This window comes from Thunnus thynnus, chromosome 6 (genome assembly GCF_963924715.1).
Source record: "Thunnus thynnus chromosome 6, fThuThy2.1, whole genome shotgun sequence".
Taxonomy (NCBI): domain Eukaryota; kingdom Metazoa; phylum Chordata; class Actinopteri; order Scombriformes; family Scombridae; genus Thunnus; species Thunnus thynnus.
Window position 1 is genome coordinate 23,952,007 of NC_089522.1, and position 19,010 is coordinate 23,971,016.

Genomic DNA, 19,010 nt, shown 5'->3' on the forward strand with positions numbered 1-19,010 from the left:
AACCGATACATTAATAAACACTTAAACTGTCCTTATATTTTCTTACAACTATATTGTGGTTAATCAGTTGTGCATTGTAAGTACATTTACTCCAGTAATGTACATAAATGAAATGTTGTGGTCCCGGTTATGCTACTTTATACTGCTCCTCCACTACATCTCTGATGGAAAGACTGCACTTTCTACTCCACTACATTTATTTAACAGCTTTAGTCACTTATCAGATGAAAAGGTCAAACCAGTGGTTTCCAACCTTTTTGGCTTTTGACATCTTACAAAAAGCAGTGTGTAGTCGGGGTCACATTTCAGATGTCAATGAGTTGTTAACAGCTCCACCAAATAGTGATTTTTCCCTCTAAACTTCTCACATGGCTTCATTTCAATAGATGTTCAAAGGATCCAATATTTAACCAAAAATCAAAGATTAGAGAAAAAACTCCAAAAACTGAAAACAGATTTGTGTATCAGAACTTTGTTTTTTCTTCTTTTCTCTCTCATTAATTATCTCACGACCCCTCAGATTTATCTGGTGACCCTTTGGAAGGGCCCGACCCCTTGGTTGGGAACCACTGGACTAAACTAGCTAACTGTATATAAAGTAGTTGAAACTAGCTCCACCTCCAGCAGCTACAGCAGCTTGATTATATTCTGTGGGGTATATTTGATGTTTAATTCATTGCTGTGTTATTAAAAATAGTTCTAAAGTATTCATGCTGCATCTAAAATGTTGTGTTTTGGAAAACACGACCGGAAGGCGGTGTTGAATTTCCTGCCACAGCAGACACCGGGGAGGAGGAGCTAAACATCCGAGAAGAAGAAGGTGCCTCCGGCGGGGTTTTTTTTTTCTAGCATGGCGAAGTCATGACCCGCCCTACTCTGCCTCTGATTGGCTCATTGTGACATTCTTACCCCAATTCTAACCAATCTCGCTCCTCATACCTTAATCTAACCAACCCAACCACCGAAGACAACGAGTACTAGCCAATCAGAGGTAGAGTAGGGCGGGTGGTAACTTCGCCGTCCTAGAAAAAAAAAAGAATTGGCCTCAGCCGGCGTTGAAAGCCGAGTGAGTTGATAGCAGCACAGTAACAAAGGAAAAACAAAGAAAAAAACGAATATCGACCAGCACCTGCTGTCGTTTTGGTAAGTTTATAAACGTGGGGGTTTCATCCGTGCATTGCTTGTTTTGCTTGTTTATTTATTTTTATTTTCAAACGACACTTCCTCTCGTGCAAGCTGAAGTGATGAAGTTTGCAGGCCAGGAGTGTAAAACCTAACGTTACGTATTACTGTACCAGCCGCAGCTGTACTGTATGTGGTGACAGGATGACTCACTGATACAACTTCTGCTCTTTGACTGCTATTGAAACATGTCCTGCAGGCGTTAGATTTTCATGTGATAATGGCAGAAACGCTGACCTGATTCGTAACCATTGGTTCAGTTAATTAACTTAGGATTTGTGACCTGCACCCTAAACCAAGCATCAATCATTAATAGTCCTGTGCAGGGCTGGAGGGTATCTTTGGAAAATCAGTGATGAGTTAAGGGGCTACAATCATTTTCATTTATGTATTAATTACTTTCAACTAAGGACCAAAAATGTCAAACAACTTTGTCAAATTCCTACAAGTTAAGGCTTCAGGAAAGTCTCAAAGGGGCCAAGAACCAATAAACCAGAAGTTTTAATTTTTAATTACAGGAAACTGAGTAAAGCAAGACATTCACCAGCAAAAGTTCTGATATAAAACACCACCAGCTTATCATAATTGGAATTGAGTGGTATGCTGGTATTTTCTGTAGAACAACTAATTGAATAATTGGCTAATTATGTCAGCACTGATGTGAGCCCAGAGATTATTCAGATACTTGTATTTCCTGCGGTAATTGTCTCCACCAGTGTCCACCGAGGATTTCTGTTCTGTTCCGTCTTCCGCATCATAAAACATCTTACAGTATTATCTCTTCACATTAGATCTGAACATCAGAGACGTCTGACCTCTATCCAGTCTGCTGTATCATCAGACGTCGTTCTGTCCTCTACACAGAGATGCTGACCTCGTCTTGCCAGTGAATTGAGCTTGTTGTCCCCAGACCAGCTGTGACAGGACAGCAGGACGCAGAGCAGACCCGCCATGGCTGCCAGACAGCAGAGACCTGCGGCTGCTTCAGACGGCTCCGCAGAGGCCAAAAGGACGGACTTCAGAGCCAATGAGAAGAAGTGCTGTAAGTGGTTTGTTTGTCCTCTGTGTGGCAGCTCTGCCCTGATGGTTAAATCTTAACTTACTGAGGAATTTACCTGTTCTGTATGAATTACTGAATCTTAACTATTACATTATTTAATATAATGCAGTCACATTATGCTCTTTGAATCACATTTCCTACTCTGTTGGAAAGCTGATAAGGTTTCAGCAGGCACTGATTGTTAAATGTTAACTGTGGCGCACCCTCCGTCATCATTTGGATGTATACCTTTAGAGGATTGTAACACTGTAATCAGCAAGGTCAGCCATTCAGAGTCAGCCAGTAGAAATGTCACAGAGCTCAACTCAAAAATTTGTACTTCACAAGTACACGTTGAGGAATATTTTCAGGAATGTTGGATCGATCTAAAATGATTCCCGTCAAATCTGCCTCGAACACAAAACTATTCCTGCCTGCTGGCTCTGGAAGTTGCAGACATCTGCTGGTAGAATCCCCAGTCAAGTCTGGTCTCGCCAGGTCTTTGTTTTGACAGATTTGTGTTCCCTGAGCTGAGGATGGCCTTTAGAGGACCCTGAAAGAGAAGGAAGGGAAAAAAGAAATCAGTTTGAATATTTTCTGTTTCATGTTCCCACTGACTGGGTTGTTAAACAGCAGGACTTTGAGAAACATTAACCAGCATACCAGATGATGGTGTGATGGAAATGTTAAACTAAACATTGACCGGCTGGTAAATGGACACTTTCAGGGCTGACATTGGATTATTTCACAATCCTCCCACTCCTTGCTGTCAGTGTATACTGCATGTGTATACAGTGTGTGCATGTCTGCCCCTATATTACAAGTGGGACATTTTAGAGTCAGGTTTTAACATTTGGGGCCGGTTTAAAGTATAAATGAAAGTAAAACAGTTTGTTGAGGATGTGTAGATCATAAAATGTCGTTGCATGTGTAATGATTAAAATCTCTGGTTGTGTGTGTGTGTGTGTTTTCCTGGATATTGTGTGTGCAAACTGCAGCTTGGGCCTCCTACATGACCAATTCTCCAACTGTGATAGTGATGATCGGGTTGCCCGCTAGGGGGAAAACGTACATGTCAAAGAAGCTAACACGCTACCTCAACTGGATTGGAGTGCCAACTAAGGGTCAGTACAGATGCAACATATGTTTGAGTGTCAAGCACATTCTAACATCTCAAAATGTCAACAGGAAATTCACTATGTGAGCATTGTGAAATAGCAGAACTATCTAGAAAGGAAGTATTTTTCGTGAAGCGACAGGCCAGTTTATCCACTTCAAATCAAGGTGGCGCCATGATACATTCCTCCTTTATGACTACTGTGATATTCAAAGATACTGCTTTAGTGAAAATCTTGCACTTAAGGCAAAGGTGGCGCAATTACTAATTGTATTTATGTCAATACCCCTATCGCATGGGTCTGTCTGTAGTCGTATGCTTATATCGTCACCTCAGTGGAATGCTGAACTGGTTTGGCAGACGCAGTTGAGATGAAGGTCACCGCCTCGACAGAGAACATACAGTAATCCTTTTCACTGCCTTTGCATGTCTTGCTCTGACCCTCTCTCTACCTTGGTTCTCTTGCAGTATTTAACCTGGGAGTTTATAGGAGAGAAGCGGTGAAGTCGTACAAGTCCTACGACTTTTTCAGGCACGACAATGAAGAAGCCATGAAAATTAGGAAGTGAGTGAGAGAGTTACTCTTTGTATTAATCTCGAATAAAAACAAAGTGACATTTACAAAGCACGCTGCTGGATCTCAATGTTGCTTGACTGCTTTTCATAAAGGCTGGCTGAGCAAATGCCTCTTTTTACTGCATGTTCTTTGTTTAGCAAATGAGGGCTACAATTACTTCAGCACAGGACGTGTTGAAGATGCATTCAGATAGATAACGATTTTGATTCCCACAGACAGTGTGCTCTGGTGGCACTGCAGGATGTCAAGGCCTATCTCAATGAGGAAGGAGGCCAGATTGCTGTAAGGACACAAATAAACTGAACACTTGTCTGCTAATAAATATCAATATAAGTATAATTTGATTTGGCCTGAATATCTCCTGTTGTCTGTCAGGTTTTTGATGCCACTAACACCACCAGGGAGAGGAGGGAGCTCATCCTCAATTTCGCAAAGCACAATTCATACAAGGTCAGAATTACACTGCTGATTGAATTGATATTTTCACATGAATGATTAAATTTTCAAAGTTGATGTCTTTTTTTTTTTTGTTAGGTGTTTTTTGTAGAATCAGTATGTGACGATCCAGATGTCATCGCTGCAAATATCCTGGTAAATAATGCGTTTATGCTTTTAAAATGTAATTATGAGCACTCCTGAACTGGTAGAAGTTGTAGTGAATCATCTCTACAAATGTCTCTTTCTCAAAGGATGTGAAGGTGTCCAGCCCAGATTACCCAGAGAGGGATAGAGAATGTGTCATGGAGGATTTTCTGAAGAGGATTGAATGTTATAAAGTCACATACCAGCCTTTAGATCCGGACGAACATGACAAGTAAGAAGTTATTTTGTTACAGACAATATTTGTTGCATTTCTTCATATATTTTTTTTTCTGTCTTGACATTATTTAATACCTCTCATCACCAACCCAATCAAATCAAAACTCATTTAGGCCTAACTGTTCAAATAAGAGTGCTTTACTTGTTGTTTGACATTGTTTGTCAAGAACATGTACTTGCAGAAATTGTCCAGCAGGTGGAAACAGGAGCGTAGTTGTAATATAGATGCTTATTGTCTGCTTTTAACTGAGTTAAGATGTGTGGAGCAGATAAACAGTAAATCCAAAAGTAGTAATAATTAGTCTTGTTGCCAGAAATGTAGATCCTGTTGGGTTCCAGGAAAACCAGTGGTTCAAAGTTTTTAATGTTTTCTTTGTTTGTAGGGAGGAAGAATAGTTTTTGATCTCATTGAAGCTTGTTACTGTTAGTGATCTGCTGACACAGAATTTCCTGAAGTGTTAGATGAAATATCAATATTTAGACGACATCAAAAGGAAAAGATATTCTTTCCCTATCTTGTGTATTTTTTGAACTGCTTCAGTTATGTATGTATGATTGACTCACTTTCTGTTGTCCTCTATTCGTTCCTGCAGGAACCTTTCCTTCATCCAGGTTATCAATGTTGGCCGTCGTTTCTTGGTCAACAGGGTGCAGGACTACATCCAGAGTAAAATAGTCTACTACCTCATGAACATCCACGTTCACTCCCATTCCATCTACCTCTGTCGGCACGGAGAAAGCCATCACAACGAAGAGGGACGCATCGGGGGAGATTCTGAACTGTCAGACAGAGGGAAACAGGTGCTTTAGCAAATGATCTCACTCTTATGTTTCTAAACTCAAAGTTCAGGTTGTACATTGAAGTTGCATGTATCCTAGATGGCTTCAATAGAATCCTGCAGCTACAAATAATCATATTGAGGCCATTATGAGAAGAATCACTTGATTCCATCCACCGTGAAATTTCTGTTCTGTGTTTAGTTGTCATGTTGTTAATAAAACATAAAAGTCTCTTTCTGTGCTCTTTGTCAGTTTGCAGAAGCACTGAAGGGTTTTGTGGAAGAGCATCGTCTGTCAGACCTGAAAGTTTGGACCAGCCAGCTGAGACGCACCATTCAGACAGCAGAGGAACTGGGAGTTCCCTACGAGCAGTGGAAGATCCTTAATGAAATAGATGCTGTATGTCCTTTGTTGTCTCATTTAAGTGACAGACACAGAGTGAGAGGCCGTCATAAGTGTTTGAGAGTTTTATCGGTTTGTGTTTCAGGGAGTGTGTGAAGAGATGACCTATAAAATGATTGAGGAAACATACCCAGAGGAGTTTGCGATGAGGGACCAGGACAAGTATCACTACCGTTACCCTGGAGGAGAGGTAAAAGGATATGTGTAACTAACAGTTTAGGGTCTGTTTTGTATTGTTCACCATCATATCTTTTATAAGATGTGTATACATATATATTTTTTTTAAAAACTGGATACCAAAAGACTTTCCTCTTGATGACAGCTGAATGAACCTGAACCAAACCCAGCTCTAGCATTTAACTGGATATGTACCTTTCTTCTCTCTCTAGTCCTACCAGGACCTGGTTCAGCGGCTGGAGCCAGTAATCATGGAGCTTGAGCGACAGGGCAATGTGCTGGTCATCTGTCATCAGGCCGTCATGCGCTGCCTGCTCGCCTATTTCCTGGACAAGAGCGCAGGTTAAATGCATGAACGGAAACACGATACATGCCAAGACTATGGGTGCATCCCAAGTCTCTTAAATTGCATCCATGTTTCCCTCACTTGCGTCTTTTCCTTGCGTCTTAGTCCCTCCCACTGTGGATGCAAGGAGAGACGCAAAGAAACCAAGCGAGGAGAGAGGAAACGAGGAAATTTGTTATCATTTGTCTTAAAACAAATTTCCTCGTCTCAGCGTGAAGTGACGTCCGTTTCTGATGACGACAGCTGATCACAGCTGGATCAGCTGTCAGTCGGCTTTAACAGCTGTAGAAACCATTTCTACTCGCAGAATGCGTTTATACTATTTATTGATCATTTCCATCTGTATTTTTTGATAACCCTGATAGTTTCATTTAATTACCCAGAATATGATCAGGGTGTCTTCTTAACACTGGAAAATATGTATTTGGCTAAATGTTTCAGGGAAAATGGAAATGATATGACTCACATCAAACCCGACACTCAGGAATTTTCAGCCTCACATGTGACTGAATGGAAATGACGATAAATGATGTAAAACATAAATGTGTTCAACTGTTATTATGGATAAAGTTAAAGTCAGGAAGAGTCTGTCAACAGAAACAGACGTACCCTATGACTTACATTATAAAGACTTATTTATGGTTCACTGTTGGGTCCCAAAAGTCTGAATCCACTGCCAATGTTTTGTTTCTATCATTTATCTAAAACTTATATGGTTATTTTACACAAGAGACACTTCTTTAACAATGTCAAAAGAGCTTAAGTGAAGTAATTTGAGGCCTTATTGTTCCCCTGAATGCTGGAAATCAGTGTCAAGTTGCAGCTAAACTAAATGTTTCTGAGCAGGGTGTTGAAGACACACTTGAGAGATATTCACTACCACCTGAAGCCCAATATATCACGCTAACAACAAATGAGACAGAAAAGCATCTTTATTTATGATAAAAAAGCAAGCTAGACATAAACTACTCCACTCCAGTTAGCAGACAGATTAAACAAGTGTAAGGGCTCTATTGTTTTGGTCTTTGGAGAATGGCATATGCAGCACATTTAGACATTTTTGTGACCTTGAAATATGCTTTTCTAAATCGTCTGTTATTGCATGCTCTGTGGGTATGGTATGGTGTGAGTAGCAGGGCAAAGAAATGAGAGCTGCATCTTAGTGAAGGGAGGTGTTGCTATTTTTTTGAAAATTAACTAAAATGAGAGCACACATGAAGACTTCGAGTTTCTGATTTGATTAAATTCCTGCAAACTGTCAAAGCACAGCACAACCGCACAAGTCTCATACAATGTGGATATCTTAATTAATCTAGGCGTGATTGCAAAATAGTCACACAAACTTAAGTGTTTCTATGTAAGTTCAACTGCTTTGTTGTGATTTGGTATTTTACATGAGTCATCCAACCTTGTTCTGAACTGTTTTTAACTCAAATAACAGGATTAGGTTTAGGTGAGACCGGTGGTTGTTGTGTCCGCCCACTAGTTGTTACTTAACTCTAAGTTTCCAGCCGCTGCAAACACCCTCTCAGAATAATACGGTTTTAATTGCAGTAGAGATGTACAGGTGCACTTGCAGTTAACAGGGTGAACGTTATGTGACAGAGCAGAATTGGAAGCTAAATTTGATAGTGGTGGGTTAGAAATCAATTGTTTAAGTTGAGATGTATAGCTGTCTGTCTTTTTTTTGATGCTACCACTGGGAGGCGCCAAAATCGTGAATTTTCAAAGTCAACACCATGGTCAACATACTCTGGCTTTAATTATCCATGCAAAGAGATAGTTGAGTGATACTATATTTAGGTCAGGTTCAGGACAACTAGTTCAAGGAAGGAAAAAAAGTAGAGTGTCTGCACACTGGATTATAGCTCATAAAAATTTTATTGGACGGACACTTTTGAATTTTTCCTCAGTTATCCATGTAACACGGTTTATCAATGTCGCTAGTTATAGCAGCTAGGTCTTTGATGACTACAAAGGGTTTGTTCACAGATAAAACAAATGATGAACTTCACAGTCCTGACTTAGACCAGATCATCTATGCAAACTATCAAAAAAAACACTACCAAAAAAGAAGTGCCACTTTAAAGTTCAGACTCCACTGTGGCTTAAAGTTATGTGGAAGAGGATTTATTTTTAAGCAGGACAATGTCTGAAATCATATATAGAAATATTTTTATGACGATTCAGTCATTCAGTTTGTAGAACTGATGAAGCCTCTTGCATGAGTTGTAAGTGTTGATACTCGCGGATTTTTTTTCTACAACATTTAAAAAGGGAAAATATATTCTAATACAATCACCATACATTTTTTTGGTATGGTGAGGAACTATATAATCTTGTGTCAATATAACCTTTGTTTATGTTAATTGTTGAAAAATGATGAAACAGAAGAATTCTTGGTAGTGGACTCTGGCTTTTCAGCTGAACCTTTATATGAAAAAATTGTGTTTGCATGTATGATTTTAAAGACGAAACAAATTTGTCATATATTTATACATATGGAAATGGGCGTGAAATAGAAAATAAAATCCTGAATAACAACTGGGTGGTTATAGTGGAAAATGTTGCTAAAAATCAAAGCCATAATTAGGTGTGGGCAGAGGGAGGGATTCGTCAGTCAGCAGAGGAAGTGGTCTCTGCTGCAGCTTCTGTTGAAGGCAAAACCACAGTTGGATGGCTGTAGAAACCAAACAGGGGTGGGTGCAGCTCTGAATGTCATTTTTTTCCACTGCACCCCCTCTTGGGACATGTTTTGGTCTTAATACAGCATCATGTATTCTCCCTCATAAAGCATAGTGTAAGCTGTCTGCACTGAGAGGTGTGCCATTCCAAACATGAGAGAAAAAAATCCAGTCACGTTAGCAAGGAAACAAAAACATGACTGGATAACCACAGCACAGAAAGTCTCAAGTATTTTTATGTTTGTTGGCACAGATGATCTACCCTACTTGAAGTGTCCCCTGCACACTGTCCTGAAACTCACCCCTGTGGCTTATGGTAAGTCACTACACTGTTCATGAATCAACTAAACTTAACTCAGTTTTCCTTTGTCGGCTTATGACATCTTTCTCCCCTCCATCTCTCTTTTCTAGGTTGTAAAGTGGACATGTTTGACCTGAAGGTGGAGGCTGTCAACACTCACAGGGACAGACCCTTAGTAAGTTTGTGACCTTTTTATTATGCTGTATTGTGTTATAAACATGTTGTCAGTTTTCTCTGATGTTGCTACTGTCCACCCTGTTCCAAGATAGTGCAGCCTGAAAGATCACTTAAACCCTTGCAGACAAACTCCTCCTCCAAAATTACACACTGCTTTTTCCACTTTCAGGAGCCAGATATCCAGTTTTTTCTCAAAAGTCCTGGAGCCAGATGCATGAAACTTGATAACTAAAAATCTGTGTATGCACCAAGTATCACTATCAAACTGGATTTACGTGGAAGAGCCTGATTTCCACTTCCACAGTTATCCATCTCTGCCTTTGCCAGCACATTTATGCATTTCTTTGTGCATTACAGTCACCTGTAGATCAATGGAATAGTGTAAAACCATTGGCTGGACTGTGCATCCTCATGTGCATGCACGTGACAAACAAAAGGGGGACCCACTAATAAAAAAACTGCTCCATGGCGCTACTAGAGGTCAGAAACTCTACAGGGTACCTTTAAGTTTATTCAAAGGGACTTTGTTTTGGTGCTGGGCAGGTAGCTCGCAGTGGGCTGAAAATAGCTCCCAGCATCTGGAAACATTGTTGATGAAAGCGGTGAGAGTGAACCAAAAGAGTAAACTTGTGGTGCGTAGAACAAAAATAATCAACTGAAAGACAGTGAAACGCTCCGTATTTCTTAGGTAAACTGCAGAGTCAGGGGAAAATCTGTGGGTTCACTTCTACGAACAGTGCCTTTGACATTATATGTAGTCATTTGATCCATTGTGGATTTAAAAATTTTGATTATAGTGGCTTTAACTTTGTGAACAAACTTATAAGTCCACACAAAATAAAACTCATTTTATCGGGGAATCCCATGACGCATACAGTACAGTGCCTTTTTGTCTTCATTTCCTAATCAGCCAGCTCCATATCTGTTCCCTGGTTTTACTGTTTTTTTTGTTGATTAGTGCCAAGAATCTGAACCTTGAGTCCCAGACAGAGTGGGTGTCAGCCCAGAACCACATTCGGAGACACTGAGAAACTTCTTGTTAAATGGGGTGTGAAATATCCTGTCTGCTGACATCAGCCACAACAATAACTTTTTATATGTCTGTTTGTCTCAGAAGCTGCTTCTCTCTCTTTGCCTTCTCACAGTCACTTACGCAGGACACCGTGATTAATATGACATAAAAAAACACGTGTTAATCAGTCCTCCACCTTGTCTGTCTTCTTCGTCACTGACCAGAATAAAGTCCAAACAGCTGATGTTCCACCAGCTTTCCTCCGAAGGAACAGCTTCACTCCGCTGTCCAGCCAAGACCAGACTAAGCGCCGTCGTCTTTACAGCATGGGCAACCCTCCACAAGCCTGCATGTCACAGGCCCCCACTTTACCCAGCATGCAGTTCTCTGAGGCATCTGAGGGGGCAGAGTTGCAACAAAACCAGGTAAGTATTTTTTAAGTCGGTTTGTAAAGTTAATATTTAAAAACTGATAATCAAAGGCCAAACTAATTTAGTTAATAAAATACTTAATTTTCTTATGGGTTACTCCACAGATCAGAGCCCTGATACAAAAAACAATGACATTCTGTTTTCCGTGTGGCTGTTAACAACAAACAAAAGCGTCCTTCACAAGCATTTTGGATGTGAAGGGCTAGATCTTGTAGTTTTTTCCGAGTGCCTATGTTGTTGCTCCTGAAATGACCTTTTTATTACCTGCTGTATTTCAAGAACTTGGAAGGGAGACAGACAGTTTCCCTGGCTGGTTACCTCACATTTTAATATTGGCTCAAGTTCAGTTTGTGGCAGTCAAAAGAAACACCTCATACCTCTTTTGGTCTGGTGTTTTTATTAAAACACTGTACTTCCTCTCCCTTCGCATCCTGCAGGACTGTCTGAACGGTTTCAGTGCAGCAGACTCAGAAGACTGTGTTCAAAATTAAAGAAGCACAAAAAGAGGTATTGCTCTTATCTATCACATGGAACATCTATACTCTCCACCTCAAATATTTCACGTCTTTGTTTTGCTATTTATCCCAGGCTTTTCTCCACATGGATGTATCAACAGTTGTGAGGACCAGCTGTGTAAAATCCTAACATGCTTCAGCCATTATTCATAAGCACTGTATTACACATCCTTCTCACAAATATCTACCAGAATGTCGTATCTTTAAAGGCCTGCATGTGTTATCTCTTGAGTGTTTTTTCAACAGGATATATGTGTGTCGGTGTGTGTGTGTGTGCACATACTGTACAGTACATACATGAACTCGATGCCTTTGCACAACAGCCTTCAACCTCAGTTATAATGATGTCAACATTTGTAGTAAAGAGATTCTGAAAATCCATCCATTAGATCCAAGCACACTCCTCATACTGTAGACTAACAGTCAGATGCTGTATTAGATTTAGAAAATGTTGATTGTGAATTGTGTATTTTATGATTGTATACCTCAGTAGAAGCTGTTGCCTTCAGTTTTAGCATGAGGGAGTGCCTCTCTTAAAAGAAGCCTTAGTTTGTCCTCAGATTTTTTCTTTAAGTTAACTATTTAAACATTCCCCACTAATGTGCATCTTTCCTCCGGTGGTCAGACAAGATGATATAATAATATTATCTTGAAATGTAATTTAAGCATATTAAATTGCAATCTAGTTTGTAGTCAGCAGATATAAGCTGTAAAAAGTAATGGGTAACACTTTGCTTTAACCACTCCCACACCTCTTTTATTATTTATAAGTAATATATAAACATTTAATATTGATTAATCCAATCCATCAAGTAATCCGTTATGTCTACCAAAGGTCAGTAAATATTGAAAAATGGCTGTTTATAATTTCCCACAGCCCAAGTTGACGAACAGTTCAAAACACAAAGATATTCAATTTACTATCATGTATGACAAAGAAAACAATAAAATTCTTACATCTGAGAGGCTGGAACCAGCAAATGTTTGATATTTTTGCTTTAAGAAAAAGACTAAAATGATTATTCAATTATCATATCATAGTTGCCGATTAATTTTCTGTTGATCTACTAATTGATTAATCAGCTAATCGTTGCGGCACTAGATTATAACACACTATAATGTAGTTGTTAGTAGATGCATCTCCACCCATAGGTAAAGGCTGATGTACAAACAGATAATAAATGACATGAATACAGTAAAACACAGTTGTAGTAATATATAAAATACGTGTTCATAGGAGAGGTTTACATTAATAAACGCTTATGTCTGTCCTTATATCTGCTTACAACTACATTATAGTGTGTTATAAACCTTTTTATGCTTATATACTGCTTATAAATGCCAAATAAGGGAGGTGTTAAAGTAAAGTTTTACCAAATCAGGAAATGTTTTGTCTAAAAGCTGCAGTAGCTACTGTGTCTCTGTGATTTTCCTCTGTGACAATTATTCCAGTCTTTCCTTTGAGGATGACTATTTGTATATTTTGCCTTCTATTCAAATAACATTTTTAATATATTTTGCATTGTACTTACAGCTGATCACATATGAACTCTGCAAAATTGAAGCTAATATTAAAAAAAATGCAAATGCTCAACAGCATTTTATATTTTTTTTTATTAAGTTTAATGCTCTTTAGTTTCTTCATCAGGAGGAGCAAATCACTTTCTGCACTTCTGATGCAACAAAGATACTGTGTGTTAACTACTACCTTCACAATATCCATATGGATATCTACTGAGATGACTTTGATTTTAATACCAGGGATAGCATCATTTGGAAAAGTGCCTTTTACTGAAAGGACTACACAGCTGTGACAATAGTATCAAAAGTATTTAAGAGATATGCAAAAGTATGTTTCACCTGAATAGAAGGAATGACAATACATTTGGATGTCTTAAAAAAAGCTTTACTGTAATTGCACACCATGCTGTACATGTTTCAACAAATAAAGTTAATTTTAATCTATTTTACAGAGTGTTTACGATTATTGTGACCTTATAAAAGTCTTGAGTTTGGTGAAGAATTGCAGCCAAAGACGTTGAGCTCATTTGGGAGTTGCCTTACTGCCTGTTAAACTCTTGTGTTCCTGAAGAGCCAGACACGCTAACATCACTCAAAGTCAAACTCAATGAATTCTCAGACTATATTTCACACGTTGTCTAACGCCAAATCTAGATCTGTGAATGAGTTGTTTATGGTAGAAAGTGATGTTAAATTAAATTGTCACAATATACAAGTTATCTGACATCACAAGCATGTAATATTTCATTTTTGTCAAAGTGGAGGAGACAAATCACAGTCACTGGTTTTTCATTGCTATGTCCATTCTGCTTGAAATATTGATAAGATGCTGCAGTTATTCATAATCTAACCGCTATAGTTTACAAAGTTCTAAAATTAGGAGAAAAATCACTCTGCTCACTGAATGTTTAAAATTATTTAACATACTTTTAACGAATGAGATTTACTTTTATTCGCTGCAGTGTGAGTCATCAGATAAATGGAAGAGGAAAAGGTCAACTAATCAGCTGTATTTCTGGGTATCTCATCTGCAAGCTGCTTTGACGCCTGAATTCATCCTTGAATGAGTGAACTAGGCTACAGATATTTACAAAGAAAGCAGGTACAGTACACTAATGTGTTTGTCATTCTTAGTTGTGTTACTAGTGAAAAAAAAATTGAACAAAAGATACATTTAACTTGATGTAGTTATATGCTTAAGATGATGATACAAGTGCATTACATTTACATTTACAGGTGCAGTGTGTAGAACTTTGCGGCATCTAGCAGAACGGACTTGGCAGACATGGTTATAATATTCATAAGTATGTCTACATAGGGAGCAGGTCGTCTTCCACGGAGCCCGCCATGTTTCTACAGTAGCCTAGAACGGATAAAACACTGGCTCTAGAGAAGACCTTTTGTGTTTCTTGTGAGTTTCACAGCCACCATAAAAACCAGGTAAGTATTTTTTTATGTCAGTTTGTAAAGTTAATATTTAAAAACTGATAATCAAAGGCCAAACTAATTTAGTTGATAAAATACTTTATTTTCTTATGGGTTACTCCACAGATCAGAGCCCTGATACAAAAAAACAATGACATTCTTTTTTCCGTGTGGCTGTTTACAACAAACAAAAGTGTCCTTCACAAGCATTTTGGATGTGAAGGGCTAGATCTTGTAGTTTTTTTCTGAGTGCCTATGTTGTTGCTCCTGAAATGACCTTTTAATTACCTGCTGTATTTCAAGAACTTGGAAGGGAGACAGTTTCCCTGGCTGGTTACCTCACCTTTTAATACCTTTTAATATTGGCTCAAGTTCAGTTTGTGCCAGTCAAAAGAAACGCCTCATACCTCTTTTGATCTGGTGTTTTTATTAAAACACTGTACTTCTTCTCCCTTCGCATCCTGCAGGACTCTCTGAACGGTTTCAGTGCAGCAGACTCAGAAGACTGTGTTCAAAATTAAAGAAGCACAAAAAGAGGTATTGCTCTTATCTATCACATGGAATATCTATACTCTCCACCTCAAATATCTCACGTCTTTGTTTTGCTATTTATCCCAGGCTTTTCTCCACATGGATGTATCAACAGTTGTGAGGACCACTGATTTACACGTCCTCGTCACAAATATCTATCAGAATGTCGTATCTTTAAAGGCCTGCATGTGTTATCCCTTCGGTGTTTTTTCGACAGGATATGTGTGTGTGTGTGTGTGTGTGTGTGTGTGTGTGTGTGTGTGTGTGTGTGCACATACTGTACGGTACATACATGAACTCGATGCCTTTGCACAACAGCCTTCAACCTCAGTTATAATGTTACTTCAGTTAACATACTTTTAACGAATGAGATTTACTTTTATTCGCTGCAGAGTGAGTCATCAGATAAATAGAAGAGGAAAAGGTCAACTAATCAATTGTATTTCTGGGTATCTCATCTGCAAGCTGCTTTGACACCTGAATTCATCCTTGAATGAGTGAACTAGGCTACAGATATTTACAAAGAAAGCAGGTACAGTACGCTAATGTGTTTGTCATTCTTAGTTGTGTTACTAGTGAAAAAAAAATTGAACAAAAGATACATTTAACTTGATGTTGTTATATCCTTTAGATGATGATCCAAGTGCATTACATTTACATTTACAGGTGCAGTGTGTAGGACTTTGCAGCATCTAGCAGAACGGACTTGGCAGACATGGTTATAATATTCATAAGTATGTCTACATAGGGAGCAGGTCGTCTTCCACGGAGCCTGCCATGTTTCTACAGTAGCCTAGAACGGATAAATCAAACACTGGCTCTAGAGAAGACCTTTTGTGTTTCTTGTGAGTTTCACAGCCACCATAAAAACCAGGTAAGTATTTTTTTATGTCGGTTTGTAAAGTTAATATTTAAAAACTGATAATCAAAGGCCAAACTAATTTAGTTGATAAAATACTTTATTTTCTTATGGGTTACTCCACAGATCAGAGCCCTGATACAAAAAAACAATGACATTCTGTTTTCCGTGTGGCTGTTTACAACAAACAAAAGTGTCCTTCACAAGCATTTTGGATGTGAAGGGCTAGATCTTGTAGTTTTTTTCTGAGTGCCTATGTTGTTGCTCCTGAAATGACCTTTTAATTACCTGCTGTATTTCAAGAACTTGGAAGGGAGACAGTTTCCCTGGCTGGTTACCTCACATTTTAATATTAGCTCATGTTCAGTTTGTGCCAGTCAAAACAAACGCCTCATACCTCTTCTGTTCTGGTGTTTTTATTAAAACACTGTACTTCCTCTCCCTTCGCATCCTGCAGGACTCTCTGAACGGTTTCAGTGCAGCAGACTCAGAAGACTGTGTTCAAAATTAAAGAAGCACAAAAAGAGGTATTGCTCTTATCTATCATATGGAACATCTATACTCTCCACCTCAAATATCTCACGTCTTTCTTTTGCTATGTATCCCAGGCTTTTCTCCACATGGATGTATCAACAGTTGTGAGGACCACTGATTTACACATCCTTGTCACAAATATCTATCAGAATGTCGTATCTTTAAAGGCCTGCATGTGTTATCTCTTCTGTGTTTTTTTTCGACAGGATATGTGTGCGTTGGTGTGTGTGTGCACATACTGTACGGTACATACATGAATTCGATGCCTTTGCACAACAGCCTTCAACCTCAGTTATAATGTTACTTCAGTTAACATACTTTCAACGAATGAGATTTACTTTTATTAGCTGCAGATTGAGTCATCAGATAAATGGAAGAGGAAAAGGTCAACTAATCAATTGTATTTCTGGGTATCTCATCTGCAAGCTGCTGTGACGCCTAAATTCACGCCTAGAACGGACAAATCAAACACTGGCTCTAGAGAAGGCCTTTTGCGTTTCTTGTGAGTTTCACAGCCACCATAGGTTCTCCTACACACTTGGAAAGGCAGGGGAAGAGGAGGGAGGTGGTATTCCATTGGTTGCAATCTGCAATCTCACCACTAGATGTCACTAAATCTTACACACTGGTCCTTCAACTGTATAGGTGTCTATCAGGTCATGAAGGTTCGGGTCCCAGCGAGGTCTGTGGCTGACATTTAGTTTTAATATTCTCAGGCAAGACTTCTTCATCATTAGTGTGAGGAGTCAAAACATCTCCACTGTGTGTCAGAGACTAATGAGATGAGTGATGAGTGTGTTCTTACCTGCTCTGTAACTTATGGGGGAAATAAATCAATGCTGGGCAGAAGAGGCAATGCCGTTCATTTACTTGTGTACTATTCATTTTCAGGTAGTTATATTTACTTTATACTTCTACTGCACTTCCTTTTTAGAGGAAAATGTTGTAATTTTTACCCTGTTAAGTCCTTCTGATGGCTGTATAGTCACTACATACTTTGTAAATTAAGATTATTACATCCAAACTGGTTGAGACCCTTAAAAAGCAAACTGTTTTTTTTTTGTAACTTCTTGTCACAAATTGCTTACTGCACACATGAGCCACAAACAGTTCAACCAAAGAATGATGTTCTCATCTCAGATAGTTTAATGTGAAAAGTTTTTAGTGGTGTGAGAGGGTTTAACTATCCAATATATTACAAAAACAAGGGAAAAAGTCAGAAAATTCATTAATTGTTAAAAGGGAAAATCAATAGCATGCTCCCATCTGCTCCACATCTCTGCTTAAGGCTAGCAGCTCGAGGCTACATCAGTCTCCTACACCTGAATCATGTGGCCGAGTGGCATTGTGGGTAACGTAGGTACCATGTTTTGACAAGGAAGAGGAATGTATAGAATAAAAAAGACAATACTTCTGGTTCTGCTGCTTGATTTTGTCCTTTTCCTTTGCAATGCCTAATCCTTTGAGTACTGTTTAATCATCTCATGACCCCTCAGATTTATCCTGTGACCCTTTGAGGGTTCGTGAACCTCAGGTTGGGAACCAATGTCATAAAATATATATTCAAGTACCACAGATGGAGCAGCTACAACCTTAAAACAGTGCTTACATGTGAAGTATCCATAATTTAATGCTCCAAATAATGTGTAACTTTTATTCGTAATTAAGTGTTTTTACAATGCGGTATTGTCTTACGTAAAAGATATGAGTACAGCCTTCGTTAATGCTGCTGGAATGCACTGCTGCTGAAGTCACTGTGTCAAAACCAAGTTGGCAAAACTCATCTGTGACGCAACCAATTTACTGAAATAAATAACCAGAACATAGAAATGTTGATAGGGGAGACAACTCTTATGACGATAGTTCACGAGCCTCATACAATGGGAAAAATGACTAATGTAGTAATGACGACATGTTTCAATCTAAATGCAATTGTGCTCAAACATTTAGTGTGATCCTCAATGCCCTATTTGTAATTTGGGCTTATTGAAGGATCAAATTGACAAAACCATCACGATCAACATCTATCTATCTATCCATTAAATGTTCGAGATGAAATCTGATGGGAGTTTGTTGCTTTAATGTCTCAACTCCAGTCAAAGGATTTTATTTACCTTCTATCCCCTCTATAAGAAAAAAAATGTTTCGTTCTTTTAGGACTGTCTTTTTTATGTTTTTCAAAACTTAAAAGAGACTTTCTTAAGAATTAAAAATAGGACACCTATTCCTTACTGGAAATCTAACTTGGTTTTAACTGATTCAAGGTTTGGGTCACCACTGCGCCACATGTAGTTTATGGGCTTACTTACGCCTGTTGGGGATTACATTTAAGTGTTTTTGGCTCTTAAAGATATTTATTCAGATCACCATCTTGTAATTAGGGGTGCTGAGTGAAAAGATAAATGTTTAGTTGAATGATTATCATAATTGAATGTTCACAATAAAGTCACAATTACTTTCCGAGGTGCAATGAGCCATCAATCCATATTTTTCTAGCTGTATTTCCCCTCCTATCTTGTTTTTTTTTTTCTTTCCTTTGTTGTCCTGTCATATGTGTATTTAACAGTGCTTCAGCCTCATC

At 38.7% G+C, this 19,010-nt stretch overlaps 1 protein-coding gene and 1 long non-coding RNA gene across 8 annotated transcripts; both read left to right on the forward strand.

The window, feature by feature from the left end:
- The first annotated feature begins 976 nt into the window (after positions 1–976).
- On the forward strand, positions 977–15,182 carry pfkfb2a (6-phosphofructo-2-kinase/fructose-2,6-biphosphatase 2a). Of its 7 annotated transcripts, none has more exons than XM_067592792.1 (17): positions 977–1,143; positions 2,047–2,224; positions 3,220–3,345; positions 3,807–3,903; positions 4,131–4,197; positions 4,291–4,365; positions 4,450–4,506; positions 4,605–4,729; positions 5,328–5,535; positions 5,767–5,913; positions 6,002–6,106; positions 6,306–6,435; positions 9,377–9,439; positions 9,535–9,599; positions 10,838–11,038; positions 14,973–15,042; positions 15,124–15,139. In XM_067592792.1, exons 2-16 carry the CDS (start codon positions 2,134–2,136, stop codon positions 15,024–15,026), a joined length of 1,611 nt encoding a protein of 536 aa, XP_067448893.1. In that variant the 5' UTR covers positions 977–1,143; positions 2,047–2,133; the 3' UTR covers positions 15,027–15,042; positions 15,124–15,139. The 7 variants fall into 7 exon arrangements, with proteins under 7 accessions (XP_067448893.1, XP_067448892.1, XP_067448887.1 ...); XM_067592788.1 differs by lacking the exons at positions 14,973–15,042; positions 15,124–15,139 and adding exons at positions 11,482–11,551; positions 11,633–13,524 and having other exon boundaries at positions 980–1,143; XM_067592791.1 differs by having other exon boundaries at positions 14,973–15,182.
- A 95-nt stretch (positions 15,183–15,277) lies between these two features.
- On the forward strand, positions 15,278–18,247 carry LOC137184793 (uncharacterized). Its single transcript, XR_010928720.1, has 3 exons — positions 15,278–15,910; positions 16,353–16,422; positions 16,504–18,247. It is a non-coding gene; the product is annotated as an uncharacterized lncRNA (long non-coding RNA).
- Positions 18,248–19,010: the final 763 nt, after the last annotated feature.

What these genes read in the sequence shown, in the direction of transcription:
- pfkfb2a (XM_067592791.1), top strand. Translation starts at nt 2,134, where the DNA reads ATGGCTGCCAGACAGCAGAGACCTGCGGCTGCTTCAGACGGCTCCGCA. An exon ending in AGGAAGGAGGCCAGATTGCT is followed by an intron (nt 4,198 to 4,290) that starts GTAAGGACACAA and finishes GTTGTCTGTCAG; the next exon opens with GTTTTTGATGCCACTAACAC. An exon ending in ACCGTTACCCTGGAGGAGAG is followed by an intron (nt 6,107 to 6,305) that starts GTAAAAGGATAT and finishes TTCTCTCTCTAG; the next exon opens with TCCTACCAGGACCTGGTTCA.